At 54.4% G+C, this 24328-nt stretch overlaps 4 protein-coding genes across 4 annotated transcripts; 1 reads left to right on the plus strand and 3 right to left on the minus strand.

The window, feature by feature from the left end:
* Window positions 1-1115: 1115 nt before the first annotated feature.
* EMWEY_00004030 (FAD-depdendent monooxygenase, putative) lies at window positions 1116-8482 on the minus strand (the record flags this gene model as incomplete). Its single annotated transcript, XM_013480591.1, has 10 exons — window positions 1116-2185; window positions 2630-2747; window positions 3232-3319; window positions 3815-3932; window positions 4168-4230; window positions 4615-4714; window positions 5145-5306; window positions 5651-7183; window positions 7674-7802; window positions 8108-8482. 10 exons carry the CDS (start codon window positions 8480-8482, stop codon window positions 1116-1118), a joined length of 3756 nt encoding a protein of 1251 aa, XP_013336045.1.
* A 1900-nt stretch (window positions 8483-10382) lies between these two features.
* Window positions 10383-14369, minus strand: EMWEY_00004040 (hypothetical protein, conserved; the record flags this gene model as incomplete). Its single annotated transcript, XM_013480592.1, has 3 exons — window positions 10383-10520; window positions 10720-13428; window positions 13662-14369. The coding sequence occupies 3 exons, from the start codon at window positions 14367-14369 to the stop codon at window positions 10383-10385; spliced, it is 3555 nt and encodes a 1184-aa protein (XP_013336046.1).
* Window positions 14370-15229: 860 nt separating this feature from the next.
* On the plus strand, window positions 15230-19957 carry EMWEY_00004050 (hypothetical protein, conserved; the record flags this gene model as incomplete). Its single annotated transcript, XM_013480593.1, has 3 exons — window positions 15230-15427; window positions 15534-16126; window positions 16309-19957. The coding sequence occupies 3 exons, from the start codon at window positions 15230-15232 to the stop codon at window positions 19955-19957; spliced, it is 4440 nt and encodes a 1479-aa protein (XP_013336047.1).
* Window positions 19958-23202: 3245 nt separating this feature from the next.
* EMWEY_00004060 (hypothetical protein, conserved) lies at window positions 23203-23847 on the minus strand (the record flags this gene model as incomplete). The annotated part of the gene is made up of 1 exon (XM_013480594.1): window positions 23203-23847. The coding sequence occupies one exon, from the start codon at window positions 23845-23847 to the stop codon at window positions 23203-23205; it is 645 nt and encodes a 214-aa protein (XP_013336048.1).
* Between the last annotated feature and the right edge of the window lie 481 nt (window positions 23848-24328).

Here is a 24328-nt window from a genome sequence, read left to right on the forward strand (position 1 = left end):
TCTTTACGGATGTTCCTGCTGTTCTCTTTCTAAATTCTCTGCTTTCTCTCTCGGTCCTTCAATGTTTCCACCTGATCTTTTGTATAGCTGTTCTCCGCAGGTCTCTTATCCTGATTTTTGTCTCCTTCGTTGCCTATTGGGTCGGGTTTCTGCTGCTCCTGCGTTTGCTTCTGTGGTGTTTGCACTGCTGCTGTGGTTATCCTATCTCTGTTGGTGCTCCTATGCAGGCAGCCATACGCGATATGTTGGCTCGTGCCTCCTACGACCCGCCGTCTCCGCGGCAGTCTCTGAAACTGCAGACGTCTTTAGGTCCCCGTAAATAAACTCAAATTAAAAAGGTGACATAAAGGTGTTCAAGTTATCAGCTGCACATACCCCGGTCACCCACTCCAACCGCGCATCAATACATCCCAGGCTCTGGTGCACCTGGTGAGATGGCTGAATCAACGCAAACGAGTATATACAGCGTGCATGGAGACGCATGCATGCATGTTCAACACAGGCTGGCAAGCTACCTAGCCAGCTGGCGAGAGAGCCTAGCTGTCCCCTTTCTTCCTCCAGCGCTGCTAAGCAGAAAGCCACAGCGCGCTCACGTTGCAAGAGGATGTTCCCGTCTTTGGCAACTCTGGGCATGCAGTTGAGTTGCTGCTTCTGCTGCTACTGCTGCTGCTCCTAGAGAGACCTAGGGAAAGCAAATTAAGTGTTGTTCCTGCTGCTATCTTTTAACAGCAGCAGCAGCAACTCCAGGTAGCGTGGCATGAACAACAGCCAAAGGGCCACTACCAGCCTATGTTTGTCCTTAAAACGCAACACGCCCACTGTCTGCGGGCAGAGGAGCGCCAAGCTGCACCCTGCTGCTGCTTTTTCGTGTTGCGTGTTCCTGCTGCTTACTAGTGCTGAAGCTCATGTGCTGCAACCACTCTACGGGATCGCGCCACTATCCTTGCTGACTCTGCCGGCTCCAGCGGGGAACGCGATGTGAACATGGTCAGGACGCAGTTCTACAACAGCACTAGCTCCTGCTGTTGCTGTCCCGGCAGCCTAGGTTTGGCCGTCCGTGCTGTAGCAGCACCGACAGCATGAGGAGCCCCAGCTTTTGCAGATGACACGTTTCGCTAGAATCTAATGAGGTAGTCCAGCAGTCCCCTTGCAGCTTTCGTGTCTCCTATCCTCCCGCAGTGAGCTAAGTAGCCATCGGGCCGGATAAGGGAGAAGCCGCAGCTGGCCTCTGCGCCATCAGAGGCATGGGGATCTGCAAGAGACAGTCCAAATTTGCTGGCAAGATCGCCCAAGAAATCCAGCAGCACGAAGCCCCCAGCACCGCGGCTGCTGCTGCTGCTCGCTTGCTGCATCTGCTGCAGTAAAGCAGGGGGCAGCAGCTGGAGCAGTGGACGCTCTACCAAATGACATTCCTCCACCTCCCCTTTCCCGCTCTCTGCCCCGGGAGCTAAGGGCACCTGCCCATGACCCGAACGCTGCTGCTCTTGCTGCTGTTGTTGCTGTGGAGATAGGAGCAGAGAACGGCTTCTGGCAGGCGGAAGCACACGCGAATTGCCGCGGATAATTTCTGAAGTGATACTTGTGGAAGTGGCAGTTGTGTGGACAGCTGCAGGGGGCCCATGAAAACACCAAACAACACGAAGGTCAGAGGCCCAAAGGTGTCGCTCCGCTGCTGCTGCTGAAGTTGACGCAGAAGCAGCTGGAGGGTGGTACATGGTGTGGCGGCGCAGGACACGCCCTCCAACAACAGCAGAAGTATCTGCTGCTGCTGAAGCAGCAGCAGCAGCAACAGATTCATGACATGGCGTGGTGCCCCCGGGCCCATCTTGAGAGTCCTGAAACGTGGTTCTAAACTGCCTCCCTCTAGCCCTGTGATCATCATCAAGTTCCTCCGATTCACTGCCGCTGCTGCTGCCGCTGCTGCTACTGTTGTTGCTGCTGCTGCTGCACGCACCAGCAAATCGAGTGTGGCCCTGAGGGGCGTCGTCAGCAAAATCCGCTGCGGAAAAGGGAGCTCGCAGACAAGGGGCTACTGCCGCTCCCGAAAGCCCTGAGGAGGCCGCTGCTGTCGCATCACTTCCTCTGGGAGAGGGCAATGCAGCAGAAGAAGCCCCCTTTGCTGCAGCTAAGACAGCCAGCTGGCAAAGACGAGCTAATGTGCTCACGGCTTCCATGTTGTAGCGCGCTGCAACGCAATACCAGCAGCCAAAGCAGCAGCAGCACCATCAATTGAGAGCAGAGCCCAAGCAGCAGCGATTCATGCATAGCAGAGAACAGGAGACGCATGATACTCAAAAGCTGACCCGCATCTTCCCTGCCCGCGCAGGCAAGGATGCACAGCCATGCATGGGTCTATGCACTGCTGCGTGTAGAGAACAGCCATGCAACGGCATTTATGTTGCTGTTGTGGCTTTGAAACTTGGTCAGGAAGGAGGAACGCAAGATGCCAACTCCTCCATGTACAAGCAGCAGCAGCAGCAAGCAGGAACAGCAGCAGCCAGATAAGCAGCACCGATAACAGCAGGGCAGCAGCAAGGCAACAACAGCATTTGCAACAGCAGCAACGAAGATGGAAACGGACAAACAAGGGGGGCTCCAGCGATTTCGCATCCGAAGATATTCTGTTTACGCGACCCCGGTGGAAGCAGCATGATATGCAGCAGCAGCAAATGCCGGCCCTTGCCAAGCAGCTCAAACAGGTACCCGACAACAGGGTCTCCTGTCTCTGTGGGAAGAGCCCGAGGGATCTGCAGAGGAAAGAAGAAAGAGGAGGGAGAGGCGCTGCATCAACTAAACAGGAAAAAGCCCGCAAACGTATGAAGGCAGAGACAACATACCGCAAGCACCCATATGACAAGCAAGTGCAGAAGACAAGCACAGCCATTCCAATACACACTGCAAATGGTAATGAACGCATATTTCTGGAGACCTCACCCCCGAGAAGGGGAGGTATAAACCAAACGCTAAAGGGCAGCTAACGTCGTAGAAACCGCAGTCAATACAGTCGGGTAGAGGCGAGAGAAGACATGCAAAGCTGTAAAGAGATCGAGATTTAGAGATGCCAAAAAACATGCAGGAAAAGACTACATCCGCCGAAAAACACGCGAGGCATGCCGACCCGAAGAAAAAACATAAAACATGAAACCAGCAAAGCAGTCAGCAACAACAAGCAAAAACGGCAACAAAAGCAACAAGGAGCATCAGGAAAAGCAGCCGCAGCAGCAACCGCACTCGCGCCACTTTGACGAGGCAGTCTGGTGCCCTGCACCCGGGGCGGAGACCGGAAATGAAGGAGTCATCTGCGTTTCCCAAGGCGATGCTGCAGAACCACGCACAACAAATAAGCAACTGCAGCAACAGTATGCAGCTGCAACACCTGCTCAGCAGCTGCATGTGCAGCTGCAGAGTTCACCAGCAGATGCCTTAAATGGCCCACCCAACCCACAACACACCAGACAAACCAGAAGCCTAGGGTTTAGGGTCTATCGCTTATTATATGGGGTGTAGAGTATAGAGGTTCAGAAGAACGGAGAGAAGCAGATAAGCAACAATATAGCTAGACCAGTAGACAACTGACGAAACCAGCAAGTGGGCAACAAGCTGCAAATTGCAGTCGACGGCAATACCGAATAGAAAGAGGAGCAACGACAGCAGGCGAGAGAAAGACAGAACGACTACAACCCTACGGACTGCAAAGACTACAGCAAACAACTGGCTAAATTGAGGGGATCAAGGAACAATTTTCTACCAAAGAAAGAACAACAACCAGCACAATACAAAACCCGGGAAAAGACATCCAATAGCAACTGATTACCTCGGCTGCGTGTACGATATCTGAGTCATAAGGAGCGTTTGGCCAAAGCTCCGAGCCGCACTGGGCAAATGTGAGGCCACAGCCGCCCCCATGCGCAGCAACAAACGCGACACAAGACCTGCAGTAGCAGTAACAGCAACACAGTCTGCAGGTTAGGTAATTCGAATTACGTGTACACCTGGACAGAGGGACGGCAGCTGAGAGGTAGAGAGAGGCAGAAGCACTCTGCTGCTGGGTATGGAGAGATTCTGAAACAAAGGCAGAAACCGTGGTATGGCATTAAATGATAAATAAACAAATCCGAAGAAGACAACACGCAAAAAGAAGAGAATCAGAAATTCCCAACTACCCACCGCCTGAGTTGTTCGTCGAAAGAATTGCATGAAAAAGTCGGTCCGCCAGACCCACAACCTGCTCTGAGCACAGCAGTAACAGAAGCAACACAAACTCCTCCTTTAGTCGTGTGTCGTGAGACCAGCGATGCAGAAGCGGCACATGCAGAAGCAGCAGGTGTTGCTTGCATCCGCCGTTTCCTCTCTTCCTATATGTGTCTCTGTCCAAGACATGAGGAACTTTCTTGCTTCTGGCCGCTAACTACAATTCCATTATACCTCCTTTTAACTGCATCTGCTGTCTATCTTGCATCTATTGTCTCTCCCTGGCACTTCGAAAGCTTATTTCCTCTCTGTGTTTGGGGCACTGTCCCCCATTTATCTGCCTTCTAGCCCGTAGGCGTCTGTAAGCATCGTATGTTTAATAGCTGTGCTTCTCCTGCTGCTGGTGCTGCTACTGCTGCTGACCTGCTGCCTCTCTCGCCTCCGCTGCATAGGAGTCTAGTAGCTGTGGGGAGGCGCCCTGCTGCAGCACGCGGGCCAACTTCCACCCCAAGTTGTACGCGTTCTGCAGTAACGGCAGCAAGACGCAGCAACAAGCAGAAGCAGCAGTAGCAAGACAGTCCAAGACACGATACAACGAAAGATAATGCTCACAGAAGGCACCAGAAGAACAGTGACAAAACAGAGCACCAGAGAAACGCTCTGCCATCAACCAAAAACAGACGTGGAGCCGGCACAAGACAAAACAACACAACAAGAAACAATGCAAAACAAAACAATGAAACACAAAACAGATGGCTGAAAAAACAACAATCCACAAAACAGAAGACAACCCAGCGCAAGACACCCAACGGCAAGGAAGCACACATCAAGACAAACAGCCACAACAGGAAACCTCATAGGCAATCCAACACAACAATCGGTGGGGAGAAACCTGCGGCCCAGCCAAGAGGAGAAAGTCAGCTACTATGAAATGACTCCTGGATCCGCCCTACCTGCATGCCAAGGTTCATGCCCTGCCCCAAAATCGAAGGATGCAGATGTGCTGCATCACCAACCAGCAGAAGACGCTTTCGGCGGAAGGCTGCAGCCAAGCGGACACCGGCTTTGTACACCGCAGCCCAGTATACCTCTGTCACCCGACACCCCACAAAAATCTTCAAACCAACACACGCAGCAAACAGCAGCAACAAAGGACAGTAGCACAACAACCGAGTCCAACACACGCCACCAGCACCAGCCAGGTGCAACCCCGCAGCAAAGATAGCAGCATCAGCAGCAGTAGCGTTCAATTCAACACCACCGGCAAGCACAACCCCCACAGACACAACGCAGAAACTCCATAAGAGACAACATCAGCAGCAATAGATCCACATGAAGAAACCGAGTCAATGCTATCACTGATGAGGTTGAAGTAGAGGTGCCAGAACGTATCAATATTTTGGTTTAAGGTCTACGGTTTAGGCAACTGCTGCTCCTGCTGCTGGTTAATGCTACACACCCGTTCAACTTGCTGCAGTAGCTCTGCTTGTGTCTCCGCCTGGGTTTCTTGTCTGCTTATGGAGTTTCCAGTCCGGTCGGTTTGGTCCACAGATACCGCCGCCGTCGCCGCAGCAGCAGCAGCTCCTGCAGCAGCATCAGTAAACTCCACAGGCCGGCTAGCCGCAGCAACCGCAGAAGGCAGCCTTTCAGTCACAACCCTCCAGCGGAACGCTGCTGCGTCTGCGGGTCTGGTGGCGCGGCGATGCAACAGCTGCTGCTGAAGTAGGCTGTTGCTGCTGCTGCCGCTCCTGCGGCTACTCGCGTCAGCCAGGGCCACATCTGTTGAAGACGCAGTGCCGAGCATTGGGATACAAGCTGCAAATCCCTTCGGCGTGAGGTGTATCTCCACCGCATCGCCTGCTGCTGTTCGCCTGCCAGAGGCCATCAGCCGTGCTCGTTCTGTCTCTCCTGGCTCTAAAGCAGCAGCTGCTGCTGCATGGAGCCGCCTCCCCAATCCAGACATGAGTCCCTCTCCCCACATGCTTCCTGCGGCACTTCCCAGTCCTCCACAGCCGAGCAGCTGGCAACTGCTAGCCTCCCGCTGCTGCTGCTGCTGCTGCTGATACTGCCAGGAAGGCAGCTGTAGCAGGCGCTCGTCCACGCTCACCTGCTGCTGCTGTTGCTGTTGCTGTTGCTGCTCAGCCAAGGCGAAGGAGCGGTGGGCTGCAGCTGCCCCAGCTAGGAGGCTTGAGTGGGTGACTCTAGGTTTTTTTTCTTCCGACGGTGGGGTTTGAGGTGGCGAGCTGCTGTTAAGTGGAGCGGCTGCCCCCAGGACAGGCGATTGCGCTGGAGAGACAGTGCAGCTGCTGGCAGCAGACAGAGAAGGAGACAGTTGCAAATCAGCCACAATGAAGGATTGAGGATCCCCTCGCCCCTCAAAAGAAATGCCTCCGGCCTTCCTCACAACCGAACCCGCGCCATCGCATCCCACAACGTAGCGGCAGAAAATCACCCCAAACCGCACTGGAGGGCCTTCGCCTGCTGCTGCTGCTGCTGCTGCTGCTGCTGGAAACGAGCAGCCACACGAGGCAGATGAACACGATATAGATGAACCACGAGGCAAGTAACGACAGAACTGTACAGACACTGGGTAACCCAGCACACCGTTCGCACCCTCTTGCAAGGGGGTTTGCCCATCGGCTGCAAAAGGAGGGAAAACGACATCCTGGCGTTCATCAGGCTGCTGCTGTTGCTGCTGCTGCTGCTTCTGCTGATGGTCCTGCTGCTCCTGCTGATCCTCCTCACACGCTATTTCCTCTTCGTCATCAGCGACCTCGTGAGGAGACCTGAAGGAGCTACCGTCCGAATCATCCTGTGAATCAAAATCCCCTCCATTCATCTCTTCCTGGTGCTGTTGTTGCTGTTGTTGTCTTTGCTGTTGCTGCCCTTGATCCTGTTGCCGTTGATTCTGTTGCTGCTTCTTCAGCGGAAAGCAGCTGGGGTCGTCTGTTTCAAAGCCCTGCACCTGCCAAACGGCGACAGGACGGTGAACCTGCGGAGCACGATAAGAGAATGACGCAAAAGAGATCCGAATGCACATAATAACACAACAATAGTTGTCTAATAAAAGCAGCAACACCAGCAGCAGAAAAGCATTGTGCAAAGGAAAACACAGCAAACAGGCGTGCGAGAAGCAATGGCAGCTAGACCGGCCAACTGCTGCTGGATGTCGGGCAGCAACAACAGTAGCCCTGGCTGTTGAAACGGAAAGAGCAGCAATAACCATATCAGCATTATCTTTGCAACATCGGCTGAGTTGCAGCAACGGCATAAACAACAGCAGCAGCACAACAACAACAGCAGGTGACCTTGTGTCCGAGTTGGTTGAGTCTGCGTTCAAGGATTTGGCAGGTGGTGGCTTGGGGCAAGATGAGCGCGAAAGGAAAAGGCGTGCAGCTGCTGCAGGCTGCATGCTGCTCTGGAGCATCTGCTGCTGAGGAGATACTGCTGGCTAGAGAGAGAAGAGCCTTCAGAGGCGGCACCCTGCGGGGTGCTGCTGCTGTCTCTGTGTCTCTGAAGGGGACAGACAGGCTCTTCTTGCCGCTCACCCACAGCTCGAAAGACTGGCATCGAAGACCCAGAGTTAAGAAGCTGCATGCAACTCCCAAGTCCTAATCACACAACATCCGCCAGCACTTCCCAAGCAGCATACGTCCACCTTGCTAACTAGTCAGCTCCCTGGCTCTTTACGTAGATACCTTGCTAAAGTAGAAAGACGACTAACCAGTCCGACACATAAAAAGCCATGTCTCAATACAAGAAAAAACCCCTGTAACTCGACAAAATACTAAGGAGCATCCCTCCCTATAATGTAAGCAGCCAACAGTAGCACAAACGGCAGCAGCAGCAGCCACACGAACAGCAACATCCAAAGTCTGAAAGAAGCATCAGAATAAGCGTGGGGGTAAAAACCTACTTCTAAAATCTCTAACGTCCTGGCGTGCACAGCCAACGCACGACTCTCCTGTTGCGGCTGTGGAGCTGCGTCCAACAGCACAAAGGAGACATTCTGGAGAGCGAGAGAGAGCGCAAGGGTGAGCCCTGCAGGGCCTGCCCCCACTATTACGACGTCCGTGTAAGCAGGCAGGCTGCCGTTGCTGCTGCAGCTGCAGCTGCAGAAGCTGCTATTCGAAGGCAAGCCACTGCATCCAATTGGAGGAATTGATGCTTGCGGGGTGCTACCATACGTCAGCTGCTGCTGTCCCTGCTGGTTGTGATGCTGCTGCCGCTGTGTCCGCTGTGCTTCTGCTACATTGCGAGGCAGACTGAAGGACGAACTTGGAGTGCTCATTTTCTATGCTGCTCCCCGTCAATGCGGCTATTGCAGTATTCGTTGCTGTTGCAACTGCTGCTTCTGCTTCTGTTGTAGTCACCTAGAAGCAGCTACCGCGGCGCCCCGCCCAGCCAGCAGTACGGTGAGCGAAAACTTGCGAGTCCCGCGAACACTGTTGTTGCTGTTGTTGCTGCTGCTTCTGTTCCTGCTGCAATTGAAGCTGCTGGTACTGCTGTTGATGCTGTGTCTTCTGCCTCTAGGGTGTCCACTGTCGTTGCTGTTTCTGCTGTTGCTTCTGCAGTTGAAATTTTCTGCACCACTTGACAAAGAGACTGTAGATAACTGCCCCAGCAGCAGGTGCTGCTGCAGCGCCCACTGGCTGCTGTTGAGATTTTCTCTGAATGGGCAGTGTCTGACTTATTTGCTACTGTTGTTGCTCTTCCCTTTGGTGCAACTCGCGCTCCTGTGAGTACTCCTGTTGCAGGTGCTCTGGCCGGTGTTTAGTGTGCACCTCATCAGCCCATGAAGCGCATGCAGTTGCACTCTTCCAGCTGCAGCTCTGATAGTCGCTGCTTTTACTGCTGCTGGTGTTGCTGCTGCAGCTTGCTGCTGATCTTCTTGGTGGCTCGAGAGCCCGTCTGCTGCTCGGTCAGTACGGCCGGGGCGCATCTACTGAGCTCACTCCGTTTCTGCTTCTTCTACTATTTTATGTAGTTTGATCCTTCAGGCTGAGGCTTTGTAGAGAACTCCGCAAGGCTTGAGATACCTGATGAACGCTTAAGTTGTGCCGCTGCCGCTGCGGCTGTTGCTGCTGAGGGCCCGGACGGTTGCAGTGGAGTTGAAGCGCGCTGCCGAACTACACTTTTACCTAGATAAAACACCTTTTACGAAAACAAAAAGCCGTGTGCAATCAAGAAATCGAGACAGGCAGACAAGCACAACAGGCCTGCCCGCTGAACAGCAGCAACAGCACAGAGCACGGGGCCACTTGCATCGGTTGCAAGCGCTAGGGCTATCACCGCATTAGTTCTCGACGACTATATGCAAATCCCACTTCGTATGTTCAAATATGAGTAATTATTTGTAAAAAACCCTGATATGCAGCAGCAAGCATCTGCAGCACTCAAGGCGACGAGACCCAGGACCGCTGGTTCAGGGCCCGATGAACAGTGGGGGGACCAGAAGCATCAAGAGTGCATAATTGGTCCGTCGGCATTACGTTTTCTTTTCTGCAGCAACAGCTACTGCTTCTGCTGCAGTTGCCACGTCAACTAGACGTGCTTCCTACTATGTCCCATTGACTACACTCTGTTGCCACCGACACCCAGCACATCTCTCTAGTTGGCCCTTAGAGTATTCCCCTTCTAGCCATCTGCGTTTTTAGCTACCTCCCTGGCTAGCTAGCTCTGCAACTAGCAACTAGCCTGCGGACTAAATGGATTTTCGATCCTGACTACGTAACTGAGAACCAACCCCGACAAGCAAGTGGCACCGCCCTGCGGCTGTAGCGCGCAAGTGCTGAACCACCACCGAAGCAGCAGCAGCAGCTGCTGCAGCGAGGTAGCCACAGTTTGCTAGAAGCGATAGTAATAGATAGCCTGCAAGCATCGCCTGTGCATGTTACTGCCCCGCGTAAACAACCTCGCTGTCAACGGCAGTTCAGTTGCTGCACGCAGAGGTGACTAGAGGACTCACTAGCCACTTCACAACACAGCCAGCTAAGTATCCCGCTAACTAGTTAACTAGCCAGGCGTGCAAGGAGGGAAGAGGTATGAAGCTGCTTTCTATATCCTCAACTGCAGGGGTGCATGCAGCAAACAGGAAAGCCGTGGGACTCTTAACCAAGCTGAGCATGCTAGCCTTTGCATTGCTGCTGCGGCTGCTGCTGCTGAGGTGGCGGCTGCGGTGAAACGCAGCATCAGTCAAGTTCCCAGTAGGGGAGTGGGACGTTTCTGGCTTTGAACGAAGTGACCTGTTCTTTCGTTACTGCAGACAACTCCGTCTGAAAGACGAAGCAGTAGCTCGCCGGCGGAGCGCCCAATTTTACAGCTAAATCCTGAGCCAGCAGGACCAACAGCAGTAGCAGAAACAAAGGCCAAGAACAGATGTGAAGATGCAGCTCCTCTGCAAAGGCAGAACCTGGCATACATTCTCGCGTCCACGACAAAATCTCGGAAGCATTACAGGGGTAGGAACAAAAGTATCGCAAGCAGTAGCACATGCAGCTGCAGTTGCTGCAGTCGCTAGCCACGTACCTGGTCGTGTCCGCTGATGAATAGGCAAGGACGCAGCAGCAGCTCCAGCTCTTCTTCTCTCCACACGGACTTCACAGCGTATGCAGCAACGAGGCGCTCCCTCGGGGTTAGGGGCAGCGCTGCTGCAGGTAGCTGCAGCAGCTGACCTTCAACAGCAACGAACGAGCATCGCAGAGGAGACAGCAGCATACCCTGCAAGAAGGCATTCTGATCGTCTGCATCTGGCAACAGAGCAGCAAATTCCCGGATGCTGCTGCCACTCCTGCCGTGGGCTGCTGCAGCTGCTGCAGCTTGAAACAGGCGAGCGGTTGCTGCTGCTGCTTCGAGGCCAGCAACGGCTCCCTCCGGCTGGCGGTTAGGGTAGAGGAGACACCTGGGAGGCGCTTGCTGTTGACTGAAATCGGTGCGTAGATCGGGGAAGCCGTAGGAGCAGCAGCGAAGCAGCTGGGTTGCAGAGAGATACTGGTCTACCTTTCCCTGCAGCTGCTCCATGTGAAACCACGCAGCCAGCAGCGGGATATGGTCGGATGCTGCCACTAACAATTCATGCACCGCTTCCTGCTGTTTCAGCTGCTGTTGTTGGCCTTGAGTAGTGACAACAGCAGCAGCTGCAGTTTTCAGTGCTGCTACGCGTGCCTCCATATGTGACTTTCCCCAGTGCAATACCCTGCAGGGTAGCTGCTCCCACCGTTTCCCCAAGGCGATGCAAAACTTCTTGATGTCGGCTGCAGACACTGCAGCAGATAACGGAAACAGTACACCGAATTGCAACTGCAACTGTAGCCCCACGCTTGCTGCGGTCTCTGCTGCCAGCAAGGCACGTAACTTCAGCAGGTTCACTGCCACCTCAGCTTTCCGCGCTGCTTCTGGATCACTCAGGACCCGTTCTAGGCTGCACACGAGATCCACCAGGTCCTCAACCACATGTGCTGCTGTTGCTGTCGTTCCTGCTGCAGCACCTGCCTCCGTCGGAAGAGGGGGGCAGCTGTCCCCCAAGGCCGTCGGATGACTGCTACAGCAGAGCTGGGGAATCCGCACGTCACAGAAATGCCGCAGCAGCTGCAGCAGCAAACCTGCAGTCAGTCGAGGGCACTTCTCGCCGCCTTTTGCGGTTACGTCTGCTGCGGGTCCTCCTGCTCGTTCAGGATGTATCCGCAGCCCCGGAACGACATGGCCAATCTGCTGCACGGACTCCTCGATTGCATCCAACGCCCAGCCAACGCTACGCCACTCGCTACCGTAGACACCGCTGCTGCCGCTCCTGCTTAGGGCGAGACAATCTGCTATGCGGAGCACCCATTTGCGCAGCACAGCAGGAGAGACTGCGAAATACCCGCCTAAGTCCGGATCGAAGAGAATAACATCTGATGCGGGCGAAGGGAGCGCTCCCCACATGGGGGGGAGCTCCTGCATCAGCTGAGCCAAGCGTTGCTGCCGGAGGTTTCCCTCCTGTAACTGCTTCTGCTCCACAGCCGCTGCAGGCGCTGTTGTTGCTGCTTGTGAGCTGCAAGTGTCTTCAAACGCCAGGCCAGCATCACCAAGGAGGACTGCTGCGATCTCTTCAGGAGAGGCCTGCACCTGCTGCAGTAGCAAAGCAGACGGCAGCACCGTGCGGCCTGCAGCGGCAGCTGCTGCTGGTATTGCGTCCGTGTGCACAGATAGCAGCTGCTGCACCGGCAGTTGCAGCAGCTGCTGCACCTGGTGGAACCGTCCACGTGACTTCTGCAGCTGCAGCACCGACCTGCAGACGCCCATAATTGCAACCCCGTGGCTGCCTCCCCTGCTGCTGTTGCTTCTTCCGTTGTTGGTGCTCTTGTTTTTGTTGCTATTGCCGTTGTCATCGTCTACTACGATGACTTCGTCGTCCGTTGGTACTGCTGCAGCTGTTGCTCCTGGAGCGCTCCTGTAGCAAACCAGCACCTCGCCGTCTATGGTGTTCTGCGACAGCCGGAAGGTACTGCTGCGGCAGCAAATGATGGCTTCGCTCTCTGCACGCATCTGAGCAGCAGTTGGAGAGGGGGGTAGTGCAGCAGGCCGCCCCTTTACTAGCAGTAGCCGCTGCTGCCGCTGTTGCTTCTGCAGCTCGTCGCGCAGCACACGGTCGAGGTGCAGCAACTGCCACGAACCTTGCATCTGCTGCAGCAGTGGTGAGGCAGCAATGAGCCACACCGCGTCGCTGTTGGGTGCATCTGGTGCTGCTGCTTCGGCCATAGAAGCAGCAGCAGCAGGTCCTGCCACTGCACCGTGCTGCTGCTGCGGCTGCGGACCGGTGCCTGCTGCCTGAGCAACGAAGACTTCCTTAAAAGGGTTCAGCACTGGTGGGTCGCAGAAGGATACAGTCTTCTCGACAACTCCTTGAAACTCCCATGCTTCTGTCTCTGCTACTGCAGCTGAGGTGTACGTACACTCCGACACGTCTAACCGCAACGGCCGCAGCACACGCCGCAGCACTGCCAGGGGCCCTGCACCTCCAGCAGAGACAAAAGGTCCAACTTTCCCTTCCAGGCTGTCTCCTCCCACATGCAAGCAGCAGCATCCGCTGTCGCCAGCAGCAGCGGCAGCAGCAGACGGCCACCGCACTATGCCCCATAATTCGGAGCCCTCAACCTGCTGCTGCTGCTGTTCCCCTGCTGTCTCCGGAGAATCCTGCAGCGGCACCAACTTTGCTGCGGCATCCGGTGAGTCTTGAACGGCCATAAGGGCCTCACCCTACAACACAACACGTAGGCGGCAGCAGCAACAACCGTAAGCAGGTACCCTGGTCTGCCGGACGTCCCCGCTGCCACGGTGTCTTGCAGCGCATGCACAATAATGGCGGGACACCAACCGGAGTGAAATACCCCAGTAGCAGACACACGTTAAGAGCAAGAGAGCAGGAAGCAGCAGCCGCAGCCCAACTAACAATAGCAACACGTCTACGAGAGAAATCTGGACTACCTCACCTGAAGGTCTATCAAGCAAAGGCCATTGTCATCGCTGAGCTCATCCTCCCACAGAATGGCTGTTGCTTTTGTTGCTGCTATTTCTGTTGTTGTTACTACGGCTGCTTGTATAGACGCTTCGACTGCCGGAACACACAACTCTGGATTCGCTCTTGCCTTCCCAGGGGCGCCTTCACACGAAACGGCGGGGGGGGGCCCTGTGACCCCCAATGGATTATGAGGCATGAAGGGCCTTACTGCAGCAGCAGCAACTGCTGCTGCTGCGAAGACGTCTGCTGCTGCTCTTTGCGGCGGTCGAGAGCTCCAGGAAGGACAGAAGGCCGGACAGCCGCCGCCCACCCCTCTGCGGCACCTGCCCTTCAATAAGGACTCAGATATGTTGTCTTCAAGCAGACAAAGCAACTTGCTACACGAAGCAGCATTAGCCGCCGCCGCCGACCCCGCTGCCTCCGCAGGAACGGTAGCAGCCCCAACTAGGCGGTCCGGGGTGGGGTTTGTTGTTCCGCAGCTTAGGCGGCTCTCTAGGTAGCCTGTTAGACGACATGCATGCCATTTCAAAATTGTTTTCTTCCAGTTGTATGTGCCCAGTAGGACAGAGAGTGTAGAGGGCAGAGCTGCTGTCGCAGCAGGAACAGCAGCATCCGCAGCATCAGCCCCCAAGACTGCAGCAGGACAGAGGCCGTGAGCCTTGCTACACAGGCTCCTCATACACAGACTCCTGGATCCACTTTCGTTTTGGCTGCAGCTGCGAAAAGCGGCAGCTCTTAAATGAGTATATATTGCTGCAGTAACTGCAGCAGACAGCCAGGCTTTCAGTAGCGGCAGAAACAACAGCAACCACCACTGCAGCAAGAGCTTCTTATCCAGTAGATGTGCTGCACCTGCTACTCTGTCGAGTGTGCTGCTATTGAGGTCTGCCGTTGAAGCACTACTGCTGCTTCTATTGCTGTTTGTAAGTGCTTCTGCTACGGCAGCGGCAGCGTCATAACCACGAGGGCAGGACGCCCATAAGGGTCTCCCAGATATACTGAAAACGGAAGCAACAAGCCTTTTGACTGCAGGTGTCGGAGATCCAACAGAAAAGCAGCTGCAGCAGCAACAGGTTGGTGGCCAGCTGCCGCTGTGGTCACGGCAACATATTCTGCGGTAGCTGGAGCACCGGCAGCATTAATACCAACGGAGGAAGCATCCGCAGAAGGAGAGTCGGAATGGGCAGTGAGAGCTATGTTTTAGGGTTTAATTGGGCTTTCCAGCACCGCCGCGGCAGCGCCGGCAGGCACAGCAGGAGTAGCAGCAGCAGGAGAACAGCAGCGCCCCAATGTCGTGGCGTCAGAAGCAGATCTTGCGGGCGACGGTACAAACTGGCTTGCTGAGTTGCAGCAGCAGCACAAGGTGCAGACACAGCAGCAGGCCTGCAGGGGGTGTGCGTGCATGCAACAACTGCTGCAACGAGGCGCCTTGTTGGGGAACAAGGCGCAGCTGAAGCGGCAACAGCTGCTGCTCCAGCGACAGTGGCAATGCAGCAACAGCAGCAAGAATGTAGTAAGCAGCAGCAGCAGCAGGAGCTCATGGGCTGTCGTTCAGGAGGTGCAGAAACAGGACCCGGGTGTCTTGGTCATGACGTATCTCGCAGCAGCACCTACGGGAGGCAGCGGCAAGAGCTGCGGCAGGATATGGAAGGAGGCTGCTGCAGCTGTTGCTACCTGGATGTGGGCCCCACGGACATGCATGCATTGGCAGAGGCGTGCAGCGAGGCGGTGGCTCAGGTAAGATTTCCTTAGGTGCTGCAGACTGCTGCTGACTGCCTACACCATTCATGGTTTCATGCGCCCCTGCCATTACTGCGTTGTATGTTTGCTGCTGCTGCTTCAGCGGGGGGCGGCAAATACCCTTTCGGGTTGGCTCTCGCACTGCCTTCCGCTGCACGAAGGCCTCGAGCTGCTCCAGCAACTGCACAAGCAGCAGCACCTGCAGCAACAGCAACAGTTGCAGCAGCTACGCCAGCCGCAGCACAACGTGGACAAAAGAGCATCTCTGCAATGCTGCCCTTCCGCGTTGATGCAACAGCGGCTTCTGCTGCAGCATGGGGCTGGCGAGGAGGCCCTTGCGCTTGCGACCGAAGTGGAGCTAACAGCAGCAGCAGCGGCAGCTGCCGCTGCGTCTACTGCCGGGCCGTGCGGCTCGTCAGAACTGATGAAGGCAGCAACGCGGGCCACAGTGCCTGCTTGGCTCTCCCTCGGGCTGCAGGGCGTCGCGTCTGCTGCTGCAGCAGGTCTGCTGCCTGTAGCGACCCACAGCCTGCAGCTGTTACCCGGCAGAGGCAACGACAACGACAGCGGCAGCTGCAGCGGAGTCGCGGTACTCGAGAAGCAGAAGGCGCTTTCGCTGCTGCAGCAAATCAACATGAATGTATTCAACGTGTTGCTGCACCTAGGCCGCTTGGACGAGGCTGCCGTTGCTGCAGGGTAAGGAAGCAGCAACCTCTACAACAACTGCAGCTGTCATAGGATATAGATAGGCCGCGGGAACTGCAAGAGGAGCAGAGGCATGAGCAGGCATTCTTTGATATCCCCACATGGGGGACGTTGGGTGTGGGCTATAATGGTTTGTTGAATAAGTAGGGCTGTGCTGCATATTTTGTTTTTAGGAATATGGTTCAAGGGAGCGGCAGCAGCGGTGCTGCAAGCTCGCATGCATTGGCCGCAGCACTCCTGCAGCTGGGCAAGCACAACTACGTTGCTGCACTGCAGCTGCTGTTGATCGCCTTGAGGCATGCAGCGCAGCTGCTGCAGTACACACTTGCCCCGGAAGAGGCAGCAGCTGCAACAAATACAGCAGTAGCAAACCCAACAGCAGGTGCTTCAGGGTTTTATTCTGCTGTGTCAGCTACGACGAGCCAAAGAGCTGCTGCGGCAGTTGCTGCTGCGGGTGGGTGGGTGCCTCCAGCGGTAGCCCTAACAGAAGCGACAGCAGCGAGCGTATCAGCGGGAGCCTCTGGAGGAAGGTTTCCGCTGCTCTCGGGCAGCTCCAGCTGGCCTGCGCTGCTGTCTCTGAATGCTGTGGGGACAATCTCTTTGCACCTAGCTCTGCTACTACACAGCCAGCCTCAGCTCGTAGGCCAGCTAGCTGCTGACCCCACCCATTTGCTGCACGCACTGAGGTCAGCTATACGCCGCGTGCACTTCTTCGCTACTGCACAGCCGTTGCAGCAGCAACAGGAGAGACAGCAGCAACAGGAACGACGGCAGCAACGGGAACAGCAGCGGCAACAGGAATGGGCAACGCAGCCAATGCTGCAGCAGCAAGAGCAGGAAACTCCCTCTCAGCAGGGAATGCCAGAATCCGTCAGACAGATGGAGGACACTGGGGGGCGTCCTCAGCACTGCTTAAATGCTCCCCACCAGCACCAACAGCAGTATCAGCGCCATGGGGACACGTCTAATATCTCTGCAGGGGCTCAGCCATCGTCAGCAGCAGCATCACCACCGGAAAGTGGGACAGCCGTCCCAGACAACTGCGCCCCCGCCGACAATGCAGCACGCCGCACCAGCAGTAGCAACATCAGCAACTTTCGTAGCAGTTGGCCTTCACGGCCTCCTGTGGAAACATGCCGAAACCAGCCGGCAGCTGTTGCCGCTGCAGCGGCTCAGGCAGCTGATTCTGCTGCTGCGGCAGCAGCTGCTGGTTTGCTGCTAGCGGGCTCAGGAGTGGGGGAGCCTTTCCGTCTAACGAGTAATCAGTGGCCTTTGGACTGTATGGACAGCTACAGGGCAGCAGGGGCCTTGTTTCAGCAACAGCAGCACCAACGACGCCGCCTTCACACCACACCGTTGGTTTTTGGGGTCAACTCTGCAGCAGCGGAGGGTGCTTCCTCTGCAGCAGCAGGAGCCGAACAAACAGATGGAAGGACCTTTCGCCTTGAAGTGCCGCATGCAGACGTCTCTGCTGTCCAGCAGAAGCTTCTGCAGCGCCGTCTGTCGAGGGCGACTGCAGCAACACCAGAAGCAGCGGCTGCAGCTGCTGCAGAAGAGGCTGTCTCATGCTTTTTTGAAATTGGAGATGTGTGCGCCCGCCTTATGGGTGCTCTGTGCTCTTCCTTCAACTCCTTAAGAAGCAGAAGCAGCAGAAGCGACAGCATCAACAATATACCTGGTGACCCTCTAAAATACACCTGCGGGGGCCGGCAGCAACAGCATCAGCTCTGTGCTGAGCTTCGAAACAAGGTGTTGCTGCTGCGGTGCTATGTGATGGTCGGAAGCTGTTGGGGAATGCAGCAGCAGCCTCCTGCAGCAGCAGAAGTGCAACTGAGGCTGCTGCTGCTGCAGTTGCTGCGCCGCACAGTGAGCCTGTTTGGCTGGCAGATCTCTTCCCATGGCGACCGGCGAGCTAGCTGGAGAACAGACAGTAGGATATCGACCTGTGGCAGAAGCTGCTCCTACTGCAGCAGCTGCAGCAGGAGCGCTCTTATGACGCTACTCACCGATCCGGCCACGCTCGGGGATGCAACACATACAGCGACAAATGCCGACACAACTGCTGCAGCTCTTCTTCTGCTGCTCCAGGTAGCCCACAGCTGCCCACGCGTGCTACCTGTTGGGACGCTGCGTTCTGCGCAGTCTCTGTATGCTCCTGAGAGCAACTGGCGCAGCTTCTGTCCCTTTCTCGCTGCAGCGCACGCTGCAGCAGCAGCGGCAGCAGCAGCTTACCGCTGGAGGAAGCGGGGGCCTCCAATGCAGCTCGTTGATAAAGCGGCTCGAGGTGCCGAAGCAGCAACAGACAAGCTATATAGGCAGCTTTTGCGGCTGCACAAAGCTGCAGCAGATGGAGAGCTAGTCCTGACTCTGGCTGCCGCCGCTGCTGCGGCGAGTGAAAGCCGAGGATGTGTCTTGTCCTCTGCGTCTTGGGGGCTTACACATGTGCTTTCTGGTGCTGCCACGACACCGGCAGCTGCAAGGGCGTTGCTGCTGCAACATTCCATGTTACTGGCTGCCTCTGCCGGTCAGCAGTTGCCGTTGCTCCACATGCAGCAACTGCTTCGCTGCTGTTGCTGTACCGAGGGACCCTTGCAACAGCCGTTGGCGCTTGCTGTTGCAGCAACCGGAGCAGACTCGCCAAGCTGTGCCTGCTTTCAGCGGACGCCCCACAGGGAGTTCACGTTGCTTTTGCAGTTGGACATACAGCTGGATGCAGTTGCGGCGATGGGGGCGAGCAGCAGAAACATCAGTCCTGCTGGATTGGAACTGTTACAGCACCTGCAGCGGGAAGCTGCAGCTGCTTTGCTGTTGCAGAAACCTGTCCTGTACATGTACCTCCAGCTCCGTGTCGCGATGGTAGAGTTGCTGCTGCGCCGTGTCTACAGGACCATACAGTTGCTGCCATTGCTACAGCAGCTGATGCATCAACATCACTTGGCTCAATGCAGGTCTCCGGAGGTCGTGGCTGAATTGTCTTACATAAAGGCAATGTGCTGCTGCCACCTTGGCTCGTTGTTAATACGGCAGCAACAAGGTGCAGTAGCAGTATTGACAGAGCCACCGTCAGGCGGCCCTTCATTGGAAAGGGAGCCACAGCTACAGCTGCATCAGCAAGACTCCCTACCAAGCATCGCCAAGCTGGTGTTTACAGAAACGGTGGATACAGGTGGGGTCAAAGCCGCCTGCAGTCTTGCACCAGGAGAGCGTGGAGCGCCATCTGCAGGGCGCAGGACAGCGCCAACGGGAAGCCTGGCTACTGCCGGGGAGGTGCTGTTGCATGCAGCAGCAGCCCATGCAGAAGTTGCGATGGCTGAATGGGATACTGGAGAGCAAGCCGTTGGTCTACGCAGGGGCAACTTTCAGCGAAAGAGGCGCAGGGACATGCTGGTGGCTTGTCTTGCATCCGCAGCCTTGAGACTGCAGCAGGCAGAATGTGAAGCAGCATCTGGTGAGACTGAGAAGTCTTCAGCAGCAAGGCGGCGGGAGAAGATAGAAGGCTTCAGGCGTGAGTTTGTCGACCTCCGTGCCGCACTTCTGGACGTGGATGCTGTTGGCCCGCCACTGCATGAACAGCAGCCGCAGCAGCAGCAGTTATCTGGCGGCCGTGCGAAGAAAGAAAGCCGTGGGCGTTGCCTGTTCAACGGAAATGAAGCAGAAGCCAACGACGAAGCACTCTCTTGGCGTCATCGGGACAGCAAGTTAAAGCGGCAAAGGGTTAGCGTAGACGAGCGCGAACTGCGGGTTGGTGACATTGGAAGAGTAGCTCTAGCCACGCTGCGTGGTAATGAGGCTGCTGTCTGCCCGCTAAGACATGTGCACTGACCACCCGGAAGCTCCCTGCCACATGACTGAAGGCAGCTCAGGTGTTGCTCTTTGGCATAAGTGCTCTTGCCGTTGTCCCTTGTCTAGAGGACCGTGTGGAGTTGAATAGAGACTATCTTAGCGTCTCCTGCACTCCAGGCTGTTGTTGACACTTCAGAGGAATGTGCGGTTAGGTTTCCTGCTGCAGTAATGGACGGTAGCTTGTCATACATGCTGTGCACACACACTCGTGTTCAAACAGCGGAGGGGTAGGAATACTTCGCTGCCACTTGTAGAAAGCTGTACGAATCTGATGCCTGCTGTTGGCATTGCCTGTCCGTGCAGATGCTGTTGCTCAGCTGAAAGCGATGTACAGGGTAAACACTGCGCACACACAAGGAGGCACAGGACGCCGAGGCTGAGGTCGCCTGAATGTGCGAAACTGCAAATCGCCTTTCACGAGTCCTGCCTCTGTGTCCCTGCTTTAGTTGGCATTCTTCTTTTGCCACCGCATAATGCTTGGGGAAGATGATACGATTAGACCACATAAGTCAACTGGTCATTCCGTGCAGCGAAAGTTCTTTTAAACCGGTGTTTCTTAGCTGTCCACAGGTGCGTTCCTGGCTGCGGGGATGTGCCCGTATGCGCAAGCGACCCCCAGGTCACATGGCGGCGGCTGCGCAACGGCGTACGAAAGTTGAGGGGTTTACAATGGTTGGAGGAAGTGTTAGCGCCCTTTACTGTAGGCAAAACGCTTCATAAAGAGTAAATATATGGAGTGCCGTTCTTAGTAGAGGCACTAACTGATTCAATGTAAGCTGCTTGGGAGCAATACAAGCAGCAGCAACCGGATGCCCAGCACCTCATATCCGTGGGAATGTACTCTCTGCAGTGTGCAGTAGGGAGCGATTAGCCAGAGAAACCTTATGTTTTTTGCTTCAGTGAATTTTTTCAATCCCTTCCGGGCGTAACAGTAAGGTAAAAATCTCTTTAGGTCACTTGAACAGGTGGCCTTCCCGCCACCATGGGGTAAAGACCCAGTACCATTAAACTAAACGCGCAAGAAGACATATTATCCAAATTTATTCACCAGTTAATAATCTACTTCAAATGGCAAAAGACAAAATGGAACCGGCCTGGCAACCGAATAGAGAAGTGCCGCTGTCAACCAAAACCCAATCGATTGCCCAGCGGAGCCCACGAAGAAACCACCAAGGCCTGTCTGGCGCGCTATCAACCTCGGCTCAAACATCGTTCCATTATGCTGAAGATTATCACGAAAATCAAATACACATTTGTTTCTCTACTGTACTATTTAACTATATATATTACAGTGAACTCATTGGGTCCCACAGAGCTCCCTCCCTCTTGTTTGATCGACATTCAATGCCGCCGCGGCGCCCACAACATTGTCTTTTATGGCATTTTCCGTCAGCAATAAGCAGTATCACTAGGAGAACAAATACTTCTACTAACATTTGTAGCATTTGTTCCTTAAAAGGGAGGGACAAACGCCATTTCCCTCGTCCGGGTTGCATCAAAACGTAAGCCGGCTTTCCTCATTTCTTGCGGCAACAATGGGGTGCTGTGAGGCTACTTGCCGCCGTCAAGTTGTAAAAAGGCATGCCTAACTGATGCTTTCCTTCCTTCTGTACATGCCTCTTCTTTGCAGTCCAATACGGCCTAGAGGACAGCATCAGCGTTTATCATGTGTCTTGCGGTTGCTCGAGGATATTTGGTTGTCGGAGTATGCGAAGCCAGAAACTTGGATCGCAGTCCTGCAAAAACCTTTCTTTCTTAAGCATATTCCTGAAACGTGTATATATTTATTTGTGTAGGGCGTTTTTGTTTGTGCATGTGGCCGTGGTCAGCTCAACATTTGTCGACCCGCGTGAGGCTGGCTGCTCAGGTGCAAGAACAGCTTGGAGCTATTCATCCCGCCGCCACCCAAAGTCAACCCGTGGGCGTTATAAGGTTGCTAAAGTATAAATTTGAACAAGCACAGAGTTGTCCAATGGATCGTTTTCCTGATTCTGCAGTGCAAGACTCGAATGCAAACCAAAGCAAACTTCAGTCAAGCCTCGCCAGTGTTCTGTCGGGCTCGAGGAGGTCACAGCTTTTAGAGCGCCTTCGAATATGCGCAGATCTAGACAGGCAATTGTTTCTCGCGTGTTTCCACGCTCTCTACACAGAACGCTCTAGCAAGGGACTCAGTGGACTGGGAACGGTCAGTGAAGGGAATCTCGACAACATCTCGGGTGGTGCGACGGATGCTGCTTGCAACACATGCCAGGACTCTCCGGAAGATACACTACGTAATATGCTTACCTATTTGCATAATTTTGACGAACGAGAAAGAACCGCCATTGACCGCGAAGAATCGCTTAATCGCCAGTACAGGTCTTTAGAAGCCGAGCTTTCACAGTTAGTATCCAGCGATGTTGTTTCGCCCTACCCTGCTTCGTCTACCTTACACATACCAGCTGCGCAGGGCTTGAGCAGTCTATGCTGCATCGAGATGGTGATCTCTGCAAAAGAAGAGGAGCAAGCAATCCAGCTGAAGGAAATTCACCATCACAACTTCGAGACAGATGGGGTGTATCTTCCAAGGCTTCCTGCTCTCCTTCGTGAAGGAGTAGCGGTTGAACGGCTGACGGTTTGCTGAGACTAACTCGTCAGTGCCCACGCTAACCCCTTTTCACTGCTTCGTGGTCAGTTGACAGACGCGGCAGATATATGGCTCATTTTGTGTCTCTAGGATTGCGCCTTTGCCCAATCTCCTGTCACTGAATCATGCTAATCACTTGCCTATCTAGATCATGATGTTACTAATACTTAAAACAGCGGATTACAGTGTGAATGCTCAAAAAGTTGGAGTACTGCTCGGCAGCAAATTTTAGCCGCGAATGCCGGCACTACATAGAAACAGCTGAGCAAACGAACAGCATACTATAGGGCAAAGTGCTGGCCCTTCTATGTCATGCGTTTGCTCAGTGTAATGTGTATATGTGCGGCATTCTACTTGTCTGGTATACGTTAGTTGGTCGTCAATAACTAACTACGTTGCTTCGTTTATCTGCATGCTCATCTGGTGCATTCTATTCTACGCATCCTGAACTCTTACTTTCTCTGCAAATGTTAGACAGCATTTATAAAGCTTGTGTATTTTAAAAAAACGATTCACCGAGTGTGCAACGCCGTATTGCAGCCACGTTCAGCGTTCACAAAAAGAAATCCACACAGCCAAGATCTAGTGTTGGGAGACGTCACGAATCTTCGTTTGCACGCTTATACAGGAGACCAGGAAGCCTCGGAATATTTACCCCACTTATATTGACATTCCAGTGGCGCAAGTGATACAATTGGCTTTTTTGCTCTTCTTCCTTTGCAGATATGACAGTTGCAATGCGAGAAAGCCCATCTATTGCCCTCTCTGTTTGCATACAGGTGTTGGGTGGGACAGGAATCCTGCTAGTACGACCAGTGCCGTTGTATGCTGGCTCCGTTAGTTTAGCCATTAGGCCTCCGTATTGACGATTCAGAGTTTGTGCGTAATCGGTAAGTCTTTTTTCTCTGTCTTCAAGATCTTGCAGTTCGAAGGCAATCCTGTGAAACGCAGCTTTAGACTCCTGAGGTGTATTGCCGTGGGCGTAAATGCCCATGTTCCACTCTGTGTCGATATACATGTCGCTGCTTACTCCTACGACACTGCTGAAGTTGCAGCAGCGTTCCATGTCCAGCTCGTCAAACCAGGCCTTGAAGAATCTTCTATCTAGGGCTGCGCAAACTCGAAGCCGCTCTAAAAGCTCGGCCTTTATGCACTCATTCCGTGCAGCTGCACATCTTAGTAGAGCTGCTCGGCTGACGCCACCAACAGGGCGCTGCACGCCGGAGTCGGGGAGATTATCCATGCTTGTTCCCGTCGGCTAATCAGGGCATCCGGTCTGTAGTGGCTCCCACCATGAATGAGCTGATCAGTTGTGTCGTCAACCTATGAAGTAGCATAGTATTGTGCATGAAAACTGAAAAATCCTGGATGAAGCACATGCCCTGCAAAAAAAAAATGCTGGTAAGGATTTCATAGATAGAATTACAGAGAAAGGCAAAGAGTGTTTTTGCGTCCTTGATTGCCCACGAAATCCACAATAGGTATCACCTATTGTAGATTTCGATATGAAAAACAGCACTACCTACCTATTCACGAAGGAGGGCAGTCCCGGGTTCAAGCTGCGTTGCCTTCGCCACGGTCTTCCTACCAGCTGGCGCAGCAGAGACACAGACTTTAGTGGAAAACATAACAAGACAACGTAAATCGCTTCACGGAACCACGAGGGGACCTCGGCAGGGAAGAAAATTGAGACCCTGTCAGTATGTAACTTTAAAGTGTGCTAT

Source organism: Eimeria maxima, genomic scaffold (genome assembly GCF_000499605.1).
Source record: "Eimeria maxima Weybridge genomic scaffold, Emw_scaff21, whole genome shotgun sequence".
Classification (NCBI taxonomy): domain Eukaryota; phylum Apicomplexa; class Conoidasida; order Eucoccidiorida; family Eimeriidae; genus Eimeria; species Eimeria maxima.